Here is a 23,633-nt window from a genome sequence, read left to right as displayed (position 1 = left end):
CATGCAAGGCAAACAAAAAGCTCTTACAATCAATTCTGAACCATCCCCCTCCGATGCAGGAAGATTACACTCTTGGCTTTGTTGCTCCAATGTATTCTCTTTTTTTTTTATCTGATAATGAAAGTATTTCTCTCTTAGTACGTTTGGCTGTCCGGTGTTTGGGCTGGCCCATCAGTTTCAATGACCGTGCAGAGAACACTCCAGTTTAATCATTCATTAACTGATAAGGCTGCTCCTCTGTAGCCTAGCTCTGTTCAGCCTGAGTTGTTTACATTCTGTTGTGGGAGGAGATGTCTTACTGAACACTGACTGGTCCCCTTTTCAAAGTTTTTTTCTCAGGTTCACCCAAGGCTTTGAACAGTCTGAATTAATGTAGAATATGGATAGTTTCCTCATTCTCTCCAAGGTTAGAAAGCAACGGAAAGAAAGTAGGCTACAATTGTTTTGTTGGGAGTCAGGTGGCTGAGCGGTGAGGGAATCGGGCTAGTAATCCAAAGGTTGCCAGTTCGATTCCCGGTCATGCAAACTGACGTTGTGTCCTTGGGCAAGGCACTTCACCCTACTTGCCTCGGGGGAATGTCCCTGTACTTACTGTAAGTCGCTCTGGATAAGAGCGTCTGCTAAATGACTAAATGTAAATAACAACTTGACCTAAAATCAAAGTAATTATGTATTTTGCAGTTAGTAAGCCTTTGAGACAAACATGAGGATTGTCTGGAAAAAAGTACAATTCAGCAGGAGGGAAACACAGATCCTGAATGCAACATTAAAGACATCAAACTGCTTGATAAACAAAATAAAAAGCTGACCCACTTTTCCATTCTTTATTTATATCGCATCTTACTGAATTAACCTTCTGTTCTTGTTTATGGCCTGGGGTGTTTATGTTGATCCAGGGTAAGCATTCTGATCTGAACTTAATGGCGTGTTGCTAAACAGTGGTAAACAATTCCTGGTATTAGTAGGATACCTAAGCCTGAAGGATGTGGTGATAGGTTATGAACGTGAAAACAGTACATATACTTTAACAGTATTACTATGCTGGATAGACTGTATGATATATCATATCTCAGAGTATTTAGATCCACCAAAGATCACATGGAAAACTAGGAGAAACCACTTAGTATTCCCTAGTGTTCCTAGTGGCAACACTGTTATCCATCTTTGGTTCAACTAACAATAAATAAACTCCTTGACAACCTGGGTGAGGAGCAGAGGCAGTGCTAAAGTATCACATACATAAAATGAATAATAAACACTGGGCCATATCCTGTATCGTACTTTATCTCAAACATGAGAGGGACTGACAAGAGGCATCATTCATGAAATAAAAAAATGAGGAAGAGGCATGTACTTGAAAAGATTAGATATCATCAAAATGTGCACTGGCTTCAGTGATGTATGAGAGTGGATGGATGTTCTCCGGGAATGAAAGGTGTTCTCATTCAATCCCCAGTGGCACCACCCAGCTGTCCATAAACATGCATCTATGAATATAAGTGAATTATTGAGTGTTGGCATTTCATTTAATCAAATACCACTAGTGGGACTGTTTGATTCAACATTCAAGCGTCTTATTAATATTGTTTCTTTTGCAAATATTGGATAGAATATTCCAATTCTATTGGAAACATGTCAATAGAAGGAAGAGGGGACTGTCTTTTGGTATTATTAAACAACATTCTCATTACTGTGCCTTTACAACTTACAGACAGGAACACCAAACTCAACTCAGACTGGATGCCCTTTTGTGTAAGGTCAGGCGAAGATCCTCAAGTTGATGTTTTCCCTGCACTTGGCACTCAACTCTCAGTGACCTTTACGGGTTCTAAACAAATGTGACAATGTTTGTAAATGGTTGTTTCACACCTTCTTCCCACTACACAGTCCAGTCCTGGGGTCGACAGGATGGGGCCACTGGTCATCAGCACTTTCATTGCAAGGCTGAGGAGACGTGAGGAGAGACACCAAGGCTGATCTCACAGCCTGGTCTCCTTCTCCAAGATGGCTGAGAAGAAAGGGAGAGTGAGAGACAAAAAAGAGAGTGAAAGAGTGCAAGGACAGCTGAAAACAGATTTGAAACACATGAAAACCACTGGTATGACGTAACACATACTGTAGATAGTGTATGTCTTTGCTCTCAGAATGTAGACATACCATTCTAGTGTTCATTTATTGATAATACATATATTACATGTTTATATTTTATGTATCTTAGAACATAAAATATTACATGTGTAATAATATTACACATGTATTATTATTTATGTATATATTTATCTTAGATAAATAAAGATAAATGACAGAAAAAGGGCGCTGATTCTTTCAGGGCCACAGACACATAAATCCCTATTACAACCTATTTGACCCTTGAACTTAGCATGGACTTGTTAAGTTCAAAGGTCCTTTTTGGTTGTCTTTGTTTATGGCTCGGCAGAGCCGTAACTCACAGCGATCTCTCAGCGATCCTCTGCCTCTCTCCGGTTCCCACAGAGGAAGTTCCAAAAAGACACCAACCCCCGTGGGCCCAAACCAAGCCTCTTAGCCTCTAGGCGAAGGATTTATTTGGCTATGGCTAATTGTTCATTATACACATTCCAGATTATAGGTTGTTGTGTGGTGAAGGAATGGTAACAAGAGGGAAGGTTGGTGGTAATACCACATATGCCTTTCCCAGTGGACTGAGCTCCTCAAATCTATCTTTAATGTTTTGTATTATCCTGGTGTGTGTCAGGGTGTGCAGCCTGACCCTGCAGCCAGATCCTGCAGTCAAGTCCGTTGCCCACAGGCTGTGTGTTGACGGAACTTTTGTGTAGGGGAGAGGCCCAGGGTAGTTTCCTCTGACTTACCTGACACAATCTTCAGGGCCAATGTCATCAGACCGCCTCCACCATATTTACTATGACACAGACATAGCTGTACTCCATCACTGGAACTCCATCAGAAAGAGTCCTGAAAGAGGTAGAGTGAGAGAAAAGAGGGAGAGAGGGAGAGAGGGAGAGAAAAGAGGGAGAGAAAGAGAGTGAGGACATTGATTTATACACATTGCAAATGTGTATAAATTGTAGCAAGATGACAACAAACACTATTTAATATTTAAACCTCCATTAGGCTGAACAAAACACACATATAGTTTTCACAAATGTTCCCTTGCGATTTCTTGTTTGAATGCCGTTCAGCATCGTTAAATGTTTTACAAATGACACTGTTGACTTAGCCGGGCCCTCCTTTGAGCTTGTCAGTGAAGAGAGGATTTACATGTTGATTTGGGAGGTCAACAAGGGGGTGATATGCAACCACAGGCTGTTTTTTCCTCATCTCTGTACTTGGTCATTTTGCACACCTTACCATGGCCATGCTATGAAGAACAGGTTTGTCCAAATAAATGTTTTACAATGAACCATGTCAACAACCCTGAATTCATTAGAAACACCAATGAAAACAAATGTGCTGCCTTGTGAAATGACAATAAATGCTAGGAATTCCTTCTGATCAACTTGAAGGAGTTTTATTTTTTAGTGTTTAAAAGACTGAAGTCACTCAGAAGTCATTTTCAAATATTCTTTTAGCCAACTGACCATGAGTATTAGTATATAGCAGTACAAACAGAATACAAAATGTAAAATAGCTTCAAGGCAATTCAATGAAGTATCTTTTACTTGATCTGCAACTCACATCAATCTGTAAAATAAAGAAACTACAAGTTGGACAGTCTGGATATAAACTAAATCTTTATTATCTGGCCAAGGTACTTGGTACTCCATAGAACTCTAGGATGGAGGTTGGGGAGAGTAGATACCTCTTCTTAATAAGCACATTCCATCCTGAATCCACAGACTTGTCAGCATCGACCACAATGTATTTAGATGCCATTGATTTTACATTTACCACCCACGTAAATGCCCCGTTTGCACAGTTATGATGCATCTGCTATTATGTTATAGTTAGTCATTAGAGTGGCAGCCCCACAATCTGCTGATATCTAAAAACGTGGTGTTTGATGTGCTAAGTGTGCAGTCATGCCTAACATGTTATTCCCTGCCATTGATTTAGGATACAACAGTGCTCCTTAAATGTGACTGGATGTCTTTGGAGGGCCTGATCTATCTGCTCAATAGGCACATTCTTCTTGAAGGTCTGGCTCCCAGCTACAGTCTCTCCACCCCGGGCATGTTCTCACAGGCCACTTCTCTGCCGCATGATCTTTCAAAGCAACGTCCAATCAATACCAGTTAAGTGGCAAGACTCCATTTAAGGCTGCAATACACTAAGACTATTCATTCTTATCTCTGCTAAGTGGAAACGGGTGAGGTACGTGCACATCTAGGCTCATGTCTAATGTAACATGCTTGATCATAAAAAACGAAGCATGTGTTGCTTCATATTGTTTTTTTGGCGTGGTGCTTATTACTTTTTGTTTTTATGACATTGTTATGAGGTTCATCTGTATCAGCTGAGACTGGTAGTACCATGGTGAGAGTAGTCTCCTCCAGAGCTCTCACATACCTGCCTCTCCACCGAGGTCGAACAAGCACTTGTGCTTATGTAGCTACCAGCCAGACCAACTCACCAGCAGGACTCACACATACTCACTCTTAACTTCAGTATCTCACACATATTTGCTCTAATTGAGCCTTTATGAGTCTCCCATTCACACTTTTTACAGCCCAATGCAAAGAGCTGCCCACCTCTTTTAAAATGGACCCTAAAAGCTTTGGCTCTGATATAAACAAGCCCCTTCAGTGCCATTAGCCTGAGTGGCTGGTCTGGCCACAACATAGGGGAAAAAAACATGCACAAACAGATGCTTCCAGCAGTCAATTAGTGCACTTCATTAGACTGTGGTATGCTTATGGATGCCATGACCTGGAGACTCTACTAATCAAGACAATCAATGAAGGTATAAATGGAAAATGGGCCCCCTATCTGGTGTGTCAAACTGTCTTTTTGTGTAGTAAAATAATGCAGTCTTCCACAATTTTGTGCAAAGATATGCTTGTGAAAGTTCTGTTTTTTACTATGTAATGAGATGAAAATGACTTGAAAATATTTTACTCTATAGTTAAGCGTACAATTAAGGTGCACACTCCTTTCAGACAGACTGCTCGAGTCAAGGTTGATCTGTAGGATTCCTCCTTGTTTGGATGCCAGGGTAGAAAGGAGCAGAGGAAAAAGAGGAAGGATCGAAATGGAGGAAGGATCAAACTGGAACCCTGCCAAAGGAGACAACACACACACACACACACACACACATACATACATACACATACACAGTATAAGAGCATGTGTTGTGACACAAGCTTTGGGTCTCATGCATTGTTTGATCTATAAATGCAAATGTTTCAACCAGCGAATCAGTTTTTGTTGTTCATAAGAATAGTTTGTCATGCAAGTCTGATCATTCCAGTCATAAAGAATTAAACTGTTTTAGAAGGAGTGTAATTCAAATTCATTCTAGCCAGGGTGGACAGGGTGGCAGTCTGGAAACCTGACAATGTTCCAGGTTTTGCTATGTTATGAATAAGGTAGGACAGCAAAAAAAGGTTTCCCACATGCAGAGTTACAGTGGCCACATAGTTCACAACCTGGTATCAATATCAATAATGTAATATATTTATATTTACAGAAAATTTATGAACATGTTTTCCTCCAGTCGCTTCTTTCATAAGCGCAGCTGGTTCAGGCAGGGCAATCGGGCAGCGCGCGTCATCCATTTATCAGGGACGTAAGGCGTCTTACTTCACCTTCCTTTCCTCCGCCCACTACTACACCCATGTTAGCAGCGCATATCCATTGGGCCACGTCCGATAAGTCGTCTTTATAAGACACGCGGATACACACACGCACACACTCAACCCATTTTTTTTGTATCAGTGCTGCTGCCGCCCTCCACCATCCCCTTCTCCCCCATGCTGTCTGTATGTTCTCTCCAACAGGGGGATTATATCTCTATTGCTCCCTGCCTCATATGTCATGTATGTATGTGTTGCTTCGAGGAGGCAGGGTGCTTCCCTTAGATCATCCACTCCTCCAAAGTTAATCTACATGTCCATGTCATGTAACAATAAATGCTCAAATCTAATACGTGATTGTCTTGACTGAACTTATCTTTTTGAGATCTGACAGAAAAAAAACTTTATAAATTAGGTCATTCGACATGATGTCTATGGTATTGATGCCAGTGATGCCAGTCTGACAGGTAAGTGGCAACTCAAACAACAGTTACCTGAGAATGGCGCCTGCTTCAAGTCACACCCCCACAGTAAGAACAACCCAAACATCTACTCCCTCTCTGAGCATTTCCGAATATTTAGCACTGCCTCCTGACCGATAGGCGGCTCTGGTGAAGTCGTAAAGTTTAACGTCTGCAGCCCTAAGTGGTAGCCCTCGGCTTACACAGGAGCAGCAGTGTCTCTGCAGGACAAAAACAAGCACTTCTATCCTTTCTGTCTGTGTACAAACCAAGTGCACTGTGCCTGCCCACAAGCAATGCCTGCCATCTATCACAATGGTGTAGAATGTTTGACCTTGCTGCATGCCAGACAATGGAACTTGACATTGGCCAACAAACAGTTCAAACCTTCATCTACTACTTTGCCAGTGAGACACGCAAACATACCGAAAGGAGTTTCAGACCAGCACTGTGGATCTTGTAATCAAGTTTGTTTTTTATCTCATCAACTGTTCGTACGCTATGTGCCGATGTTCAAATGTGTGGGCTCAGTGTAGAAAATAGACTACCATCAACAGCTTATTCACAATCTAGATGTTCAGGCCTGACACATGACAGGGTGCAGACTGTGTTTTGCCTTGGACACAGTCATCAGGTTAGAAAGTCTCTGTGATCCGGGAAAGAATGTGCGATAGTACAGGGAATATGTCAAATATCTTTGGCTACAGGCAACCACTTGGAGTCCTTATATCAAGACAAGGTTATCATGTGAAGTCTCCCTGGGAAACTAAACAGTACCCTCTATTGGATGATAAAGAGATTGCACGCTGTGATGTGTGATCCTACCAGACAAGGAACGTGATCACAAACTGATCCAACCCTATCCAGTCAAAGCACCTGATGTACTTGTATCAACACTCACAAGTTTCTTCCAAAATGTTGCTGAACTGCTCCCTTTTTTTGTGAGACTAACCCATTACATAAATATATAAACATGATAACTTTGATTATGGTGATCTACAATTAGTACAATATGAACATGTTTACAACACTTTGAGTAAAAGCATCAGCTAGATGAATGGCTTTCCTCGTTCTGTTGGATCCTATTGACTGATGGTTTAGAAGCCAGGAGTGTTGTGCTGTATGAGAACAGGTTAATTTAATATTCCAGGAAAACACTGGTGTGGGCAGCAGATAACAGCAGCTTTTCTTTCACAACCAAACATTGTTTTAGAAATGTTCACTTAAAGGAGAACATTTGAGGATTTTAGAAAATGTGGAAAATATGTGAAGACACCATATCTGATGTCCTTGAGAGGTTCAGTTTTGGTAGTGATTGTTAGGACAATGAATAACATCTATCACATGAGGTCATTTTCATTAAAAAATGCTTCAGAATAGTGAGCAATCTTAGAAGCCTGAATTCTAAGCCTGTTGCAAATCTTAAGCACACAGATCTCAACGGATTTAACTACAGCCGAGCGTCAAGTAGAAGTTGGCACCAGTGCTTGGCTTGTGATGTGCAATTAGTGGCACACTGAATTTCCATTTAATCTCAGTATGAGCTGAAGCAAGGAAATGCCAAACAATATCTAATTTACGTGCTACGTTCGAAATGCATGAAGCAAAGACCCTACATTCGCAAGTTGATTATTTCTTACAATTTCCTCTTTGGATGCCATGATCAACAAAGGTTTGCAAAATGTTGCTGCTCAAATTGTTGGCTGGCAAAAAAAGGGCTGTGATATTTTGTACATGAGCATACCCAACATTGCCTTTATGAAGTTTGAACTGTGAGACAGAGGCCCAAGGCTGATGGAGCAGCTATTTATGGATATGTGACAGAGGAGTTCAATGTTTACCTTCTTCATCCTTATCTAATGAACCCAGATCCCCTGAGCCACACCAATGGAGTGTCAATATCAAAGACAAGTATGCAAATGTTTTTCACATAGTAATGAGGTGCACTTAAGACCACAGGGAGTCAGGTGGCTGAGTGGTGAGGGAATCGGGCTAGTAATCCGAAGGTTGCCAGTTCGATTCCCGGTCATGCCAACTGACGTTGTGTCCTTGGGCAAGGCACTTCACCCTACTTGCCTCCGGGAGATGTCCCTGTACTTACTGTAAGTCGCTCTGGATAAGAGCGTCTGCTAAATGCCGTTGTTTACTTTTGAAATCGCTGAGCTGAACTGTAAACATTAAACACATTTATCTCATTATGACGGGTAAATTGACAGTTTGTGTTGAACCATGTGTCAACCTGTTATCTGAGTGCAGCAACTGTGAGAACAGATTTAAGTGAGAACATGAAAAAGCTCATTGAGAAAGCCTGTGTGAAACTTTTAAGTCACCAGTGCTCTCTCTATAACAACCAAGCCTTTCATGGAGCAGGGATCAAATTATGGCTCATTTGATTTCAAGCTGCTCTTTATTCCCATCAGCCTGGCATTTATTTCCCTGGGGACATGTTTCAAAGACTACTCTTAAAACGCTGCCTCCTGCAGAACCTCGCTTTTTGGATTTACACAACCCACTTTTTATTTCCTTTGAGAGCCCAGACGTATTTCAGCAGCTAAGAGACAGACAAGTTGCACTTAATATGACCATATCTACCAGCCCCCTTCTCTTCCTGTGTTAAGATGAAACACTGGGAGAATTCAACTTTTTGGGGAAAAATTCAAATGTCCTGCATGTCTCTCTCTCCCTCCCCCCCCCCCCCCCCTTTGACTTCTGAAGGCAAACAGGCTCAGGTGTCGTTCTCCTACCGCAGCATGTGTATGTTTGGTATTACAGATTGGCCAGTATCAAGAGGTGTGTTAGGGGTCATTGCATAAGAGATGTTACACTGCAAGCCCTTTCCAGCCGAAGCTGTGAAATACCTACAAATCAATGAAGTAAGAAATGACAGCTACACAAACACACAAATGTTAAAACATTTATTGCTTTATCTGAATACTGCATTGAAAGCAAAAGCATTCAGAGTATACACAGAAATTATACATTATATATGGTTTCACAAAGGCAGTGAACACATACTGTATTACAATCTACAAAAATCTACTTTACAGAAATTTAAAATTCTAAATATCAAAAAGTAGAGCTGAACCAGATGTGGAGCTGGTAACCAGTGACTGTTCTGAATATCTGTCAGTGAAACAACATGGTGACATCACAATACAAAGCAGAAGTTCTCTTTGTACTTACAGCTGGTTTGGGAACCTAACAGACTGCCAAAAGCATACTAAAAAATAAGTTGGTGAATTTGAACTGATCATATAAATTAGGGTTGTTCATTGCACCCAAAATGATATAATCTGACATAGGAGTCCTCAACAGGGTAAAAGTACCATGTCATAGCAACCTTTTTCAGTGGAGTTGGTAGTGTATCATATCAAAGACAACACATTTGTTTAAAAGGAGAATAAGGACACATACGGAGAGAAACCGACTTCAAAACTCCCATCTCCCAATGAGATGGATGAAATATTACCAAAGAAACAAAGACATCTTTCTCAACAGCCAGGATGGCAGTTGAGTAAAGCAATAGTGGTTGGGGCGAGTGCTGAGCCTCAAGCTGCACTCCCATCTGGACAGTGTGAATGTGTGGCTGGTCTGTCCTTGTTCCAACCCTGGCAATTTAGTGCTGCTAGTCACCCACAGAGACAGGACTGGGACTGGGGGTACACAACTAACAGCTTCCTACGTTTCTGTCTAATGCCCTTATAGAGCAAGGGGGCAGATATACATCTTCTGAATCTATATCTATATCCCCAATGATTGACCAAGGCTGAAACAAACCCCATTGCAGGCCACAAGCCTTCAATGAAATGCAGAGGGTAGAAAAACAATATATAAATATATATATATTGAGGGGGGAAAAAAAATGAAAAGAAAAAGATAACAGGCCTTCAATTCAGAATTAAACAGTTCGCCCAAATCAATGCCAGGTGGCCATTTAGAGGAGTGTCCAAAATTGAGACAAGGCGTTCAGTATCTAGAGGGCTAGGTGTGATGCCCTTGGCGCTAGTCAAGCTGGACTGGAGAATTGGAGTCTTATGGTCACAAATGAATCCAGGAATCCTGCTAATCCTGCTCCATAGGTTCATCACTGGTCCCCGTGTCTACACTGCCACTCTCCATGGCGCCCTCTGTGGGTGTCTCAGGTGTACTGCTCGAGGGTGAAGGAACTGCCTCTTCGCTTGCCGTCTCCTCAAAGTGACTGCTGCTACCACTGCTGCTGACAGGGTCACTGTGTTCACTGCTGGCCTCAGGGCTTTCAAGGACACCAGCAGGGGCCTGCTGCTCTGACTGGTCCATGTCACTAGCCTCCTCCTGGGAGCCACAGGGGACCTCCCTCTCAGACAGCTCCTCCGTACCCCCACCCTGCCCTGGCCCTGCCGACACCTCCGACTGGGTGCTCGATGGCTCTGTGGGTTGGAGGGACAAAAGGGATTTCAAAAGGGAACAACTTGGATGCCGTCACAATGCACCCAAATACAGGTTCTCGTGCTCAGGAGATTTAACCAGAGATGCATCCAAAAACGTGCCATTCATGATGTCATAGGGAAAAGGATAACGGATGTCCTACCTTGGTCGTCACAAGTTCCCGCTGAGATGGCAGCCGCCTCGTTATCCTCTTCCTCGTCCAGCTCCTCGTTCTCCTCCTTCTCCTGGACCATGGACTCGGCCTCCTCCGATAGGCTGTCTGCGTGTGGGGTCCTGAGAGGGTCCGCCTCCTGCTCCTCCTCCTCCTCGTCCTCCTCCTCGTCCTCATCCTCGTCCTCCTCCTCGTCCTTGTTAAACTTCAGCCTCTTCACGTCATGCTGCTCAGCCTCCATGTCCTCCTCTTCCTCGTCCACATTGTGTTTATTCTTCACAGAGCTCCCAAGGGCACCTCCCGTCGCTGACACTTCACTGGAAAGTGTGTGTGTGTGCGTGTGTGTGTGTGGGGTCACAAAACAATGAGGTTGATCACACACATTGCTATGCAGCACAGTCAGTCAGCTTATAGTATCATGCAACTACCTGGGGGCTGTGTTGTGTCCCTGGTCTGCTGTAGAGTCCTTGTTTTCTGTGCTGTCTGGGAGGCCGTTGGTTGCAGCCGAGCTGGCTAGGGAGAGCTTTGGTCTGCTCAGCAGCCTGAGAGTCCCTGGACCATTGATTTTCCTGAGAGGGGGACCACATAAAACATTCGAACACCCTCCTATAAAAACATTGCGTTTATATTTTGGGAATTATGTTTACAACATTTCAAATGTGAGGTTTAGAATCAATCACTGGACCTCATCGTTACCTCTCTGTAAATGCAGATGTGTTCCCAGGCAGCATGACTCCATTCATTCTGTTTAGACCACTGCATCCATTTTTCCTTCACAGGGAAGGAAGAAATCAAATGTAATGCTGCTTTTGGTTCAGTAGGAGATATACAAATCAGTCATATACTGTACTTTAAATGTGCATAATATAAGAAAATTGGACCCTTACTCTGAGGTAGGATGCACACAGCTGACGACCATTACATTCTTTGGAGAGAAAATAAATGTAATTGAAGAAACTCAAAAAAAGAGGACTTTGAAGAAGAATTAAAACGGTTCAAGATTAAATTCAGACTCACCTTCTCCACCCCCCTGAGAAACTTATCTGTTCCTGTGTAGTTCCTCTTGGGCTCGGTCAGTAGCTCACACAGACGCTGGATGGTGAACGGAATTCTAAAGGCAGTCAAGACAAAGCTGATGTGACACAACAGACAGCTGGATAAGAATTCAATTGACATTATGCCCTAAAGATGTGTAGCATTGTGCAGTCTGAAGAAAAACACTTTTCAGTAGATGGCGCCATTGTGTAAAGATGACTGACTTTTAGATAATAGCACATACATGGAAAAAGGTGTTTGTCGAAAAGTTACTGATGAAATTCCTAGTTCATTTTATTTTAATGGTCGACTTTCTCACTTACCCATTGTATCCATTGACAATCTTCAATATTCTTTCCTTCATGTCTTCAAATGGAATAGACTCCACATTAGAATTGGCAGGACCTCGTTGCTCCGGTGCTGAAGCTTTGAAGTCATCCATGACTTTCTCCAGTTTGAAGAGGAAATAGCTTTTGAACTGAGACCACTGAACCCTACGACAATAACATACAAGAGACAGGTCAAGATTTTAATAGTTAGTTGACATATAAGAACCTAAATAACATTTGCAATAACCTAGCCAAATACATTCAACGTTGAAATCCTTTCAGTTGTATCGATATTCAAACTACTAGCTGACATATGGCAAGACCTGACTTATTTCCCCCCATGATTCCATAGACATTACACAGGTAAATTCCTTAAAGTCTAATTCAATTTGCAGAAGACTTGTCAAGTGTGACATTCAGGTCATCAAGAGTTGGACAGTTGAACAGTGACAGTGGAACAGAAATAAACTGTCTTGGTAGCTAGCTAGACACAGATTTATTATCTAGATACAACTCACATGGTCTCTCCAGTTTTGGCAACATGACACAAAAACTGGTCCAAAGGTGGAGACGGCTCCTTTTTCCCTTTCTTCTCAAAGTCTGTTGAGACACACAGTATTGTCAAGTACATATGCTAGATGAAAACATTTAAAAAATTAATGCAGCCTTCCAAAGAGAAGGAACATAACGCTGGAGATAATTCTTAATGAGCCATAATGTAGTGCTCGATACTTGGCCAGTGTTGATAGCTTTTTATTCGTACCCTGTTGGTAAAATGTAGCCAACTACACTTGCCAGCTAACAGCTTTAGTTAGCTACCAAACTTGTAGTTGGCTATCAGGCCTAAGTGATGTTGTTGTAACAAAAAGCAAGCTATTTTAACTACGTTAACTTACTATTCCAGCTACACTAGCACCTGGCTTCAAGTTAGTTAGCTAACTAGGTAGCTAAAACTGAACAATGTTTTCTAATTTAGCTAGCTAGTTAGGATTCAATATAGACAGAATTAGTCAAGGATACATAGCTAGGCAAGCTGACTAGCATCACAAATTATTGACATAATAGCTAGAGCTAGCTGGCTAACGTCCCTTAGCTTACGTTAGCAAACTTAGCCTAGCTGAAGATGCCATAGCTAGCTACATGGTATAGCAAATTTAGCTAGCAGGCAGTTTGGAATCACTGTAGATAGCTATCCTACTGACGGTACTAGGATATTCACCTAGATAAATTAAAGCTAGCGTTACGTCTTGTCACGGTTAACGTTAGGAGCTAGCCAACTAATTACCTGTGTTACTTAGCTACCTAGTTACATCCACCGGCAAGCCAGGAAGGATAGCTGGTAGGTAGCTAGGTAAGGCTAGCAGCACACATTCAACACATTTTGGCATTATAGCCTACCAATAACCTTCCTCTGAATACAAAATAACTCCTCGTATTTTAAGATGTGCATATATTATCATGAAGTCAAATGACCTTTTAGAGCTTCTTGGATTGAGTCAACTTCCATTATGTCGTTGCCCTCTGTCAATCTCTTGGATCCGGCTAGCTAGAGGCACGCAAACTGGTGGCAGGCAGCGCTCTAAACACAAAAGTGAAGAGAGAAGCAGCATTTTTAATATGGCGCTTGTGAGGTCAGAGCCTGACTGTCGACAACCAGTCAAATAATGTAGCTATAGTTCTTCTAGTGTCACTAAGATTACCTGTTTAGAAATCTAAATTACTAGACTTGTCACCTGTCAGACGACGAAAAGCTAAGTGAATAGGTGTGATTAATTACGCACTTAGATTTGACGTTACGGGATAAGATACACATAAAAAGCCGACTAGGCTGTATCAATCGATTCATTAACCATATAGCCATGATGCTGAAATAATCAAATGCCACAATACTGTATTTGCTTTTCCTTTATTCAGGAACAAATATTTCCAGTTTCTTATTTTGATGTTTATCTCTCAGATAATTGACAGACTTAATTCACACTCGCATAATGACGATCATCCATAGCCTATAAATTGCTTCATGAGATTTTGTACAAAACTTTTCTTTTATAATGAAGATAGGCCCTACGTATATTTACTCTGACGTTTTGAAGACATATGACTGCTTGCACTTAGGTAATTCCAAAACATTGTTTCAAATAATAAACAGCATATGAAGTCTACTACACTATCCTGGCAAGTAGCTTAAATGTGACTACCCCATCAGATGTTAATTACTTTAGTTGATGATCATATCCAATACTGATACTGGCATTTGGCAGAACAAGTGTAATATGTCCTCAATGAGCTTGTACATGTACAACCATATTTGAAGTCATTTGTTGGTGTGAAACATTTGCACAATTAGGAAGAATAAAAAAAACGTGAACTGCCTGGTAAAAAAGCTATTTCAGAAATGTGACTCCATGAGACTCTAAAAGTATAAAATTGGCTTTGTCTGAAAAAAGCTTAAATTACAGCTTCCCTAAGGTGGAGAAAGGATCATTTTAGACCACTAGCAGGAAACTCAAGTACACTATGCCTGGCAGACAAATGTAAGCACATTTAAAAGAGAAAACGAAACTGGTTTGAAAAATGTAACATCTTAATATTCTCATCCAGTACTTGAGCTCCTGAGCTCAAAGTTTTTATGTTTGATAAAACATGTTGAGTAAAAAATCCACAGTATTTCACATTACATTAAGTACAACAGTATATTAAAAGTAAATGGGTGGTGACACAAGCAAACTCCACAGCATCACTGACCAGCACTGTATGCCTATCTTTCCACATTCAGCTACATCTTGACCACAACCCCCGTTCCTAAGAGAAGGAATGCCAGTTTGACCTGCGGTGCGTTGTTGTGGACACATTCTTATTCATCAAAACGTCCTGATGTCACTTCATCAGATTGATAACCTGGGAGCTCCTGGCAGTCAACCAAGTCAGAGTCTACTTCCTCTATTTAGGAGTTATTTCTGTGGAGGTTTCCCGCGGTGGACCACTTTCTTTTCGTACATCGTCCGCATGGTCTTCTCCACCTGTTTGAGGAAGACTTGGGGAAGTCGACCACACAAAGTGTTGACAGTTTCCAGAAACTTGGTTTGGAGGGGATAGAACAGTGACTGGAACAGGTTGTCTTCAAAGGGAAACTGTAAATAAGAAATACAGTATATATTGGGATCAATAAATCTTCCAAACACCTTCTGCAACTGTGAGTACAGAGAAATGAACATAAATCAAAATTGATGACATCATGTAAATAAAAGCCTCTCTAAACAGCAGAGGGAGCCAGTATTGCATTGAGACCTGGGTTTGACTCAAGTGAGACCAAGGCTAACAACTTTATTGAATCGCATTTGTGAATTTCCAAAGGGATACTTACATCATGTATTGCGTCATACACTACTTTAAATGCTGGCTGCTTATCATCATGATACACTCCACGGTTCCCGTGGAGAATGGACACACCCTCATCTTCTGCCCCTTTGCAGTTACTCCCATACATGCAGTGATCAGGCCTGTAGTTCCACTGGCAAGGAAATATGTAGATGCACTCTGTGGCAAACACACACAGCAGCACACCACAACATGTGTCTGTTACATCTTCCTTCTAAGGCACCAGCACAGAGGATGGTAGTGAAAGCACGCTAGCACATCATAACTGTACTGAAACAAAACAAATAATCCAATATGGTACAATGCATGACACACAAACCAATTAAAACCCCTCAATAACGTGTTCTTAGTTTATACAAAAGACATTCAAAGAGATGGTTGTATTCCAGGAACCTCCAATCAAATCTTGGCATAAAAAGATTAAATACCAAGTGTAATGCTTTAAACATTCCATGTGGGCAGGCGCATATGGAGAATGATCAGACACATGCTCAGAACTGAAGTGGTGCCATAGAGGAGAAACTCCACAGACAGACACCCACTGTTACCTCCACATGGCACTGTTTTCCCATCACTGTCTGCTTCAGGAGATAATTGTTTATTGGACAGGTTCCATTAGTGTTGTTAGAGACACAGTGAGGCTTCCAAGTCTGCTTATGGCTTTGAGTACTTAATACCACTGTCTGTAACCTGCACCTGTGACAGAGACGTCTGCTGCTGCCAAAGGCTAGCATATTACCTACAGTAGAAGACACATACTGAAGCTTTGCGCTATTTCAGAACAATTTCTCACTACTCAAGACAAAAAAGCACTTTCTACCTGGGTTGTAATGAAATATAATGTTGAGAAGGTCTTGGTCCCCCCATGTGATGTGATTCTTGTACTTTTGGTAGAGTGGGTGTAGGAGGTTCTCCCAAGACAAGCCACCGGGGATCATGCTGTTCTGAAAAACAAACAGGGAGTCGTTTTATCTTCACAGCCTCAAGACTAGACACTTCATGAATCTTACACAACCTGATTTCAAAGGAGGCACATTTACATTTCAAATTGACTAAGCTGAGCACAGAAGCTATCATTTGTTGCTCTTACTGTGAGTTCTTGAGAGCTGCTAAATTTGAAGCCTGACTGTGAATGTAAGTGTGACAATCAGAGAGTTTCAATCAAAGTCCACTCTGAACTCACAGACTGCTAAGACAGAGTGCCATTAAATGACTCATATTGTGTAGTCAAAGTGAGAAGACAAATCTATGTAACAACTTCAGATTGCTATTAAACTCGGTGACTTTGGTTTAGTCTTTGAGTGGAAGAATATCAGCCACTCTTTTTCATTAAAATTAACAATCAATGTATGGTTCGTTTTTACATCCTTCTGCAAAACATGCAACACACTGTGCGATGTGGCTTGTAAATACAAACCGTACCTTGACTTGAAATACTGATAGAACTATTCACTTCTGATCCTTGATCTTCAGCTGTACTTTTTGTAGCACCGTTTGTATCTCACTCTCAAAAAAACATCTTCTTAATTAATAAACGTAAAAAGTATGACAATTGAGAACAGAGACGTGACTACTTTTCAAATGAAAGCTTTAAACTATTATCAGATGTCTCTTTTGTCTATGACATAACAAATGCAAACTATGAATAAATCACTGTAATAAAAAGTTCAACGTGGTACAGTGAGGCCTAAAAAACATTCAGCCTACAAAATGGCCCTATATGGCCCAAAACACACTGCTGACATTGTTGCTATGGAAAATAGTCCTCCTTATTACACTCCAAAGCCAAACTGATTCAAAGTTGACACACTTTAAACATTTTCTTTGCTTTGATTAATCAATATTCCCTTAATTTATTTTTTATTTTTGTTTGTATGACATGTCAGGTTTCCTATGATGTAGTATCATTCATGCTATGTGTGTGCTTTGTAATATGTTGGCAATTCACATTCTCCAGGAGAGTGCTCGATCGTCTCATTTCAGAGAGGTCAGGGAAGAATTTTTACAGTTCTCCTATATTGGCCCAGATGGGTGATCTGTTTTTTGCTTCCTTCTGGAAAATGACTGACAAACATAAATGCTTGTATCCCCCCCACCCCTACCTTCTGTGAAGTGCATTGTGCTGCCTCCTGGTATGAAATGCGCTACATAAATAAAGATTGATTGATTGAAGCATCAATGGATTAACAGTCTTATTAACAGTCTGAATCTCCTCATTGAGAAGTGACAGGATCATGCTCTTTGACCATGTCTTACTTCAAACAAAGTGCTCCGGATCCTTGTGAGATTCATCAGCATGACTCCTGAGTTTACCCCTGTGACCCCGTAAAATGGGTGGCGAGCGAAGCGGCTATACCAGCCGATCTTAGGAATCTCGTGTTCTGGGGCCATGGCTGCCAGCTGGGTACTGTTGAAGGCCTTGAGGAAGGCCCAGATGGCATCCATAGGCCTGAGAAACAGCACATCTGTATCCACGTACAACAGGCTATCCACTTCTTTAAGAATGACCTGGTGGCAGGTTTTTAGAAAAGGTTATTTCCTGTAGCCTGGAAAGGCCTTTTCATGAAAATATACAATATAGTGTTAAATATGACTTTGGTTCTCCAAATATGTACAGTGGTACAATGAACTGCCAAATTGATCATTCATCTTTTGATTGATCATTCAAACTCATTCATCATCATGAATGAGTTTCTTATGAAGATGAATAAGAAATCAGATACTTGATAAATCCGGGGTTAATTATCGCGTGCCTTACTGGGACCTGCAGATTTGTCAATTTATGCGATACTGTAGTCTCAATAAACAGTTGACAATCTAAAAGAACCAGCAACATACAGTACAGAGTATGTGAATATGTGGAAAACCAGGGAGGAGCTTCAGTCTTACAGGGAGAAACAGCCTCTGGGCAGCACATGGCTTGAAAAGCTTCTTCCACTCCTCTGCATTCCCCACGGAGAAGGTGATTGGATAGATACTGTACTGGAACTTGGCAGAGACTGTGCGAGGCCACTGGTTTAGCTGCAGGAGAAAGTACAAAATGTTAGGCTGCAGTTGATCCTGAACATCCTCATGAGCTAGCAGAGACAGCACAACGGGTTGAAATCACTATAAAGGAAGTCCCTTTTTTTACTCTTTCTAAGAAAAAAAGAAAGAAAGAAAAACAGAACTAATCTTTGAAATAGTTTAGACTGTATCAAAGAGTACTGAAAGGGCCAGGCTAAATGCTGATCCATGATACTCTTCTTCCAGGCGTTACGTTTAAACGACAGTGTAAACACAAATGACTTGTAAGAATGTCCTTGTAAAGCAATGAAGTCTTGCCTTTAAGTGCAGTGGTGTGGTGTGCACAGACCATACTGCAGCCAGCTGTTGATACAGCCAAGTCTTACTCCCAGACAGTGAAACTAAACAAGCTGCTATCAGAAAGGCCTGCTGCCATGTCCTGGCCTGGGGGTTTATTCTCTCAAAGCCCAAACTGTACCACTGTAGCCTATGATTTTCTGCTCTGTTAGATGCTTAAGCCCTGCATAATCGCTCACATTATTTAGCAATTTGGCCCCGAGAGACAGATCGGAGTGTCAGGACTTGGCAGGGTTGGTGCTGACTGTAAAGAGTTCAAAGAGGCTAGCTTGTGGCTAAACCCTGAACCTGTCTCATTGCCCCGCAGCCGGACATGGGACTGGGCTGTAGCTATATCCTACACACATGTTGCTCATTTCAGAACCCAAACTGGCTCTCACTTCCTGCTTACAACATGGATAAAAGAGTTCTGGAAGTTCTAACAGCATGCATGCAAGCATGTTTCGCTACATGCTTTCATTTACAGATCATACAATTCAACATAGGATTTTCAATCAAACTGTGATGTGAATACATGAAATATCAGTATAACATATATAACTTTTAATGGTTTCATATTACTGGCACATACATTGGGTAAAGAGGACTCTGAAATGCTGCATGGCAACAAAGTGATGCAAATGTCTGTTTGATACGATCTAACCTTGAGATAAAAGGGGTTGTATTTTTTTGGTGAGGTGTTCCAGCAAGTAACAGAGGGAGTTTTAATGGCTCAGGTCTCAATGTCATCTAACACTGAGCCGTAGAAAATGTGAATGTTTGAGATACATGAAAAATGTTGTCCAAGAAGCTGGACTCGAACACACTGTAAACTACTCACCTCTTTCTCAAACTGTGAGGCCAAGGGGTCCTCTGCAAAGATGTGAAACTTGATCTTCTTGATGCTGAAGAGGAGGGCAGACTTCACCATTGTGAGGGTCTCATCCAGGCGGTTGCCACAGGTTACCACAGCGAGGTGCATGATCTCCTCCCCACGGGCATGCCTCGACACGGGCCGTCTGGCGTCAGCCCGTGGTCTGCTATGAAGGTACCAATGACAGAAAAAAAAGTCTCGGTTTACAGTGGAAACGTTTACACTAATTGTCAGCACCGTCCCCTCGGAATTGCATGACAGTCCATTGAAACACGACATCATGAACATGTCAGCACCACAGGAAGATATTGGCTGACTTGTTAAGATGAACTCAGAAGGGATACGATAAGATGTGTCTGGGACATGTTCCAGACACAGCACTGCATCACACAGATTCGTAGGAAGGCTAAACTAGATATATCTCAAGCTGCCTACTTTTCAGAACCCCCCCCCCCTCCCTGGTTCTCTGGATGTACAGTACCTACTGGGCTGTGCACCCAAAAAGCTTTGTTCTCCCACACACAAAGACAAGTTTATATCGGATGTCAAACTGCTTTCTCTGCAGAGGTAGAACTGTCACTGAATTCTAATGGATTTGCAGACGCATAAAATCCACACCCTAAAATGTAACCCTTACAACAGCAATGGGTAAATCTATCCATAGATGTTCTGAGCCCCAGTTGTAACTACAGTTATTGTAGTTGGCTGTGTGTAATGACACATGTAGTCCAGATGTAATCATAGCCAACCAAGGAATGCTAGTCAGGGTCAGTGTAATTTCTTAGAAACAATAAGCATTTTGTTTAGTGTGTCTTACATTTTGGTGAAAATGTAGGCCTAGCAGGTAAAAAATGGTTCATCCAGTCCAAGGTGCAACCTATACACAGGAAGATCTGAGCTTCAAGGAAGCAGATAACCCAAGGGGGCAGGGAGATTGATTTGACAGGTGGTTTACAGGACAGTCTCAAAGCTTGACATGTTGTGTTCTGCATAGAAGAACAGAGATATTCATGCAACACAGATTAGAATGGATAAGAGGGACCTCTATGTGTACTCTACACTTGGAAGGCTCTTTTAAGAACTGTTCTGATGAATTAATCGTATTCTGGCCAACTTTTAGAAGAACAAAACAAGTATATTTACACTGGAACACTTTGTAGGCCTATTTTCTTTTCAGCATAACATCCACTTGGAAATATCCCATAGTAACAACACAAGAATTGCAAACTGAAAAATATTCCCCCACACAAAGCAAACATGTTGCTCAAATCATACATTTAAACAGCCTCAATCTTGCTCTCAAGGGGTTTGAAAATATTGAATTGTTTGCAAAAGACAGAGCACAATAAATCAACACTGTGCCCAAGGAGAATCCATCTCCTTGTAACAACAAGATTCAAGGATTCAACTTTAAGAGCAGTGACAATACAGTCTAGCGGTGCAATAATTTACTGTCAAAAAATACTTTGTTACGTCCAATATCCTGAAGTGAACCACTGCCATTTGAAGATTATTTGAATTGTGGTTAAGGTGGATGAGCAATTTGTTTGTTTTGGTTTTCACCCAAATTGAAAAGACATCGACTTTGAGTATGGAATTCAGTTAAGCCTTTTTTTTCAATGCCAGAAGTAGCAATAAGCTCCTAAGACAACGACCAACATATTTTTCAACTCCAAACTCTCTTGTGGACTGCCAGACAGTCCACTCCTTTCTCTGTCCTTCCTTTCCCAACCCACTGTGCTGCAGTTAAAAGGTGAAGTTAGCCTTCCCAAGCTTGAGCTCTGTACCCCTGATGAGGCCCACATAAGCAGTCTCTGAAACCTCATCAGGATGTTGGGGTAAGCAGGGAGAACGCAGAGCACTACAGTGAAACAGTCCTAAACCAGATTTCTTTTTTTTTTTTACAGATTTACATTTCCACAGCAACAGGATACGACTCTTGCTACAGGGATATTGTTTGCCACTGTGCGTGATGATGAAGTGAGATATTTATTTTGGTATTTAAGAGGATTTCAGAACCAGTCGTCTCTTTCAGGGAAACTGAAGGTTTTCTGTCTTTATTTTATACACAGAAAGAAGCATGACATCAAGGGAAAAATACCCCTTTTGGAATGATGGTTATTTGGAAGGTTGCTGCTGCTAGTTAATGATACAAACCATACAGTTATGAACAAGAGGGAGTTACCTAACCCAGACAGTAACATTATAGATCTTGGTCAATGTCTCACTGCCACTGTCAAAGAGCCTGAAGGTATTGTAAATGTGCACTGGGCAGAGCCCTCATTCCACCAAATCTGTTTTAGTCATTTTCTTTATTCAATGCTGGCCTCTTCACCCCATTGCTCTTATCAGTGCATTGCACACATGTGGGTGTGGTCACAGAGAGGATACCACAGTCTACATTGACAGCTGTAATAATGCTACCATGGGGGCAAGCTGTTTACCATGGCTAAGCCATCCTACTAATTATATCTATAAAAAGACTGAATAAATGTGAATATGTGCTCAAATTAAAATACTAAATAAGAGGCTTTAAGCTCCAGATACAAACTGCAAACATCAAACTAGGTCCATTGTCTGTCCCAGGACAAAGGTATTTTCTATTTTCACTATTCATTGGGGTCATGTAAATTTGACTTGATTCCTCCAAATGGGATCATAAACTAGCAGATTGAATTAAGAATATGATCATTTACATTGCATTATTTAGCAAGGTGACCTTTATTTTAAATCTGTGCACAAGACAACGTTTAAATAGATAAACTACAAATCCAAAGTGCCACTTTGAGGTCCAATGCCCAAATGATCATGCAGATCACTGAAATGTCACAGATCTGATCCACAAAGGGATTCTTTTAATCAGTACCCTAATACTCAAACAGCTCATCGTGCACTCAAAACACGGTTCAATCATAGACCTAGGTTGTGTAGTGAAGGCCACTTTCCAAATACTATACCACATGCGTGAATCTATAATGGGAAGACGAATAGCTTAGGCAGTTAAATAATGATGTAAATGACAATTGCATGCCCTGTCCTTGATTCAAGCTGTTGACTTCATCCTGCATTATTGTAAACCAATGACGGAGGAGAATGTCTGTAACCAATGTAATAGCCTTCTCATTGCACAACTTCTGAGGACACGAATGCGAACGATAGCCCATACGAGCAAATTCCACAATAGAACCATATATCTTTGCTATTATGTGATTTGGTTGGTGAGGACCCAGGCGTGGATCACTAAAAACGATGAATAACATCAACATTTTGCAAGCAATAGTGCCAAATTCCGTTACCTCTTTGCGTTCACATTTCTCCCTATATTAATTACTTTCCTTTCTTTACTCCGCTCCTTGAGTTGCTGTTTTGGTGGGACGTGAAGTTCGTCGTGTGATTTAATTATCAACTTTGAAGCAACCTTGTTTCCAAGCTCATAGGACGATTGATACGAGTTATCTTCTTCAACTTCTTTCAAAGGCGGCTCGTCCGCAGCATTCCCCCCAAAAAAGTACAAAAGTAGGAAAACTCCGAAACAGACAGCGATTACAACTATTTTGCAGTTAACTCGCATCTTGGATGATTGTTCGGATAATAAAAAAAACTAATGATAACCCTTTCATGTCTGTGAGTAAAAAATACCAGCCAGAGTTGACATTTTGTTGCTTCTCCTACTCCTCAATTGCATTACACTGCAGATGATAAAGAGCAAAGAGAAGCTTTGCACATCCATGAAGCCTTAGGTGGAGGAGGTGCTTCACTGGCTAACCGTAATCATCATAATATTGATTTAATTTATTTAAGTGTCTTTTGGATTGGTTCGGGCAAAGGTCGCATGTCAAATATAACATATACAAGTCAACAATACCCCCCCCCCCCCCCCCCCCCCCACACACACACACACACAAA

General features: G+C 41.4%; 2 protein-coding genes across 3 annotated transcripts; both read right to left on the bottom strand.

Annotated features, from left to right (window-relative positions):
- Positions 1-9,111: 9,111 nt before the first annotated feature.
- On the bottom strand, positions 9,112-13,679 carry ppp4r2b (protein phosphatase 4, regulatory subunit 2b). The gene is made up of 9 exons (XM_067234666.1): positions 13,607-13,679; positions 12,652-12,733; positions 12,128-12,298; positions 11,787-11,880; positions 11,657-11,694; positions 11,466-11,540; positions 11,198-11,338; positions 10,761-11,086; positions 9,112-10,599 (listed from the first exon to the last, which is right to left on the bottom strand). The coding sequence occupies exons 1-9, from the start codon at positions 13,638-13,640 to the stop codon at positions 10,256-10,258; spliced, it is 1,305 nt and encodes a 434-aa protein (XP_067090767.1). The 5' UTR covers positions 13,641-13,679; the 3' UTR covers positions 9,112-10,255.
- A 351-nt stretch (positions 13,680-14,030) lies between these two features.
- gxylt2 (glucoside xylosyltransferase 2) lies at positions 14,031-23,390 on the bottom strand. Of its 2 annotated transcripts, none has more exons than XM_067245278.1 (7): positions 23,024-23,390; positions 19,695-19,893; positions 18,401-18,532; positions 17,768-18,019; positions 16,332-16,455; positions 15,498-15,670; positions 14,031-15,264 (listed from the first exon to the last, which is right to left on the bottom strand). In XM_067245278.1, the coding sequence occupies exons 1-7, from the start codon at positions 23,296-23,298 to the stop codon at positions 15,085-15,087; spliced, it is 1,335 nt and encodes a 444-aa protein (XP_067101379.1). In that variant the 5' UTR covers positions 23,299-23,390; the 3' UTR covers positions 14,031-15,084. The 2 variants fall into 2 exon arrangements, with proteins under 2 accessions (XP_067101379.1, XP_067101387.1); XM_067245286.1 differs by having other exon boundaries at positions 19,695-19,890.
- Positions 23,391-23,633: the final 243 nt, after the last annotated feature.

This window comes from Osmerus mordax, chromosome 1, assembly GCF_038355195.1.
Source record: "Osmerus mordax isolate fOsmMor3 chromosome 1, fOsmMor3.pri, whole genome shotgun sequence".
In the NCBI taxonomy this organism is placed as follows: Eukaryota; Metazoa; Chordata; class Actinopteri; order Osmeriformes; family Osmeridae; genus Osmerus; species Osmerus mordax.
This window is presented reverse-complemented; position numbering and strand designations above follow the sequence as displayed.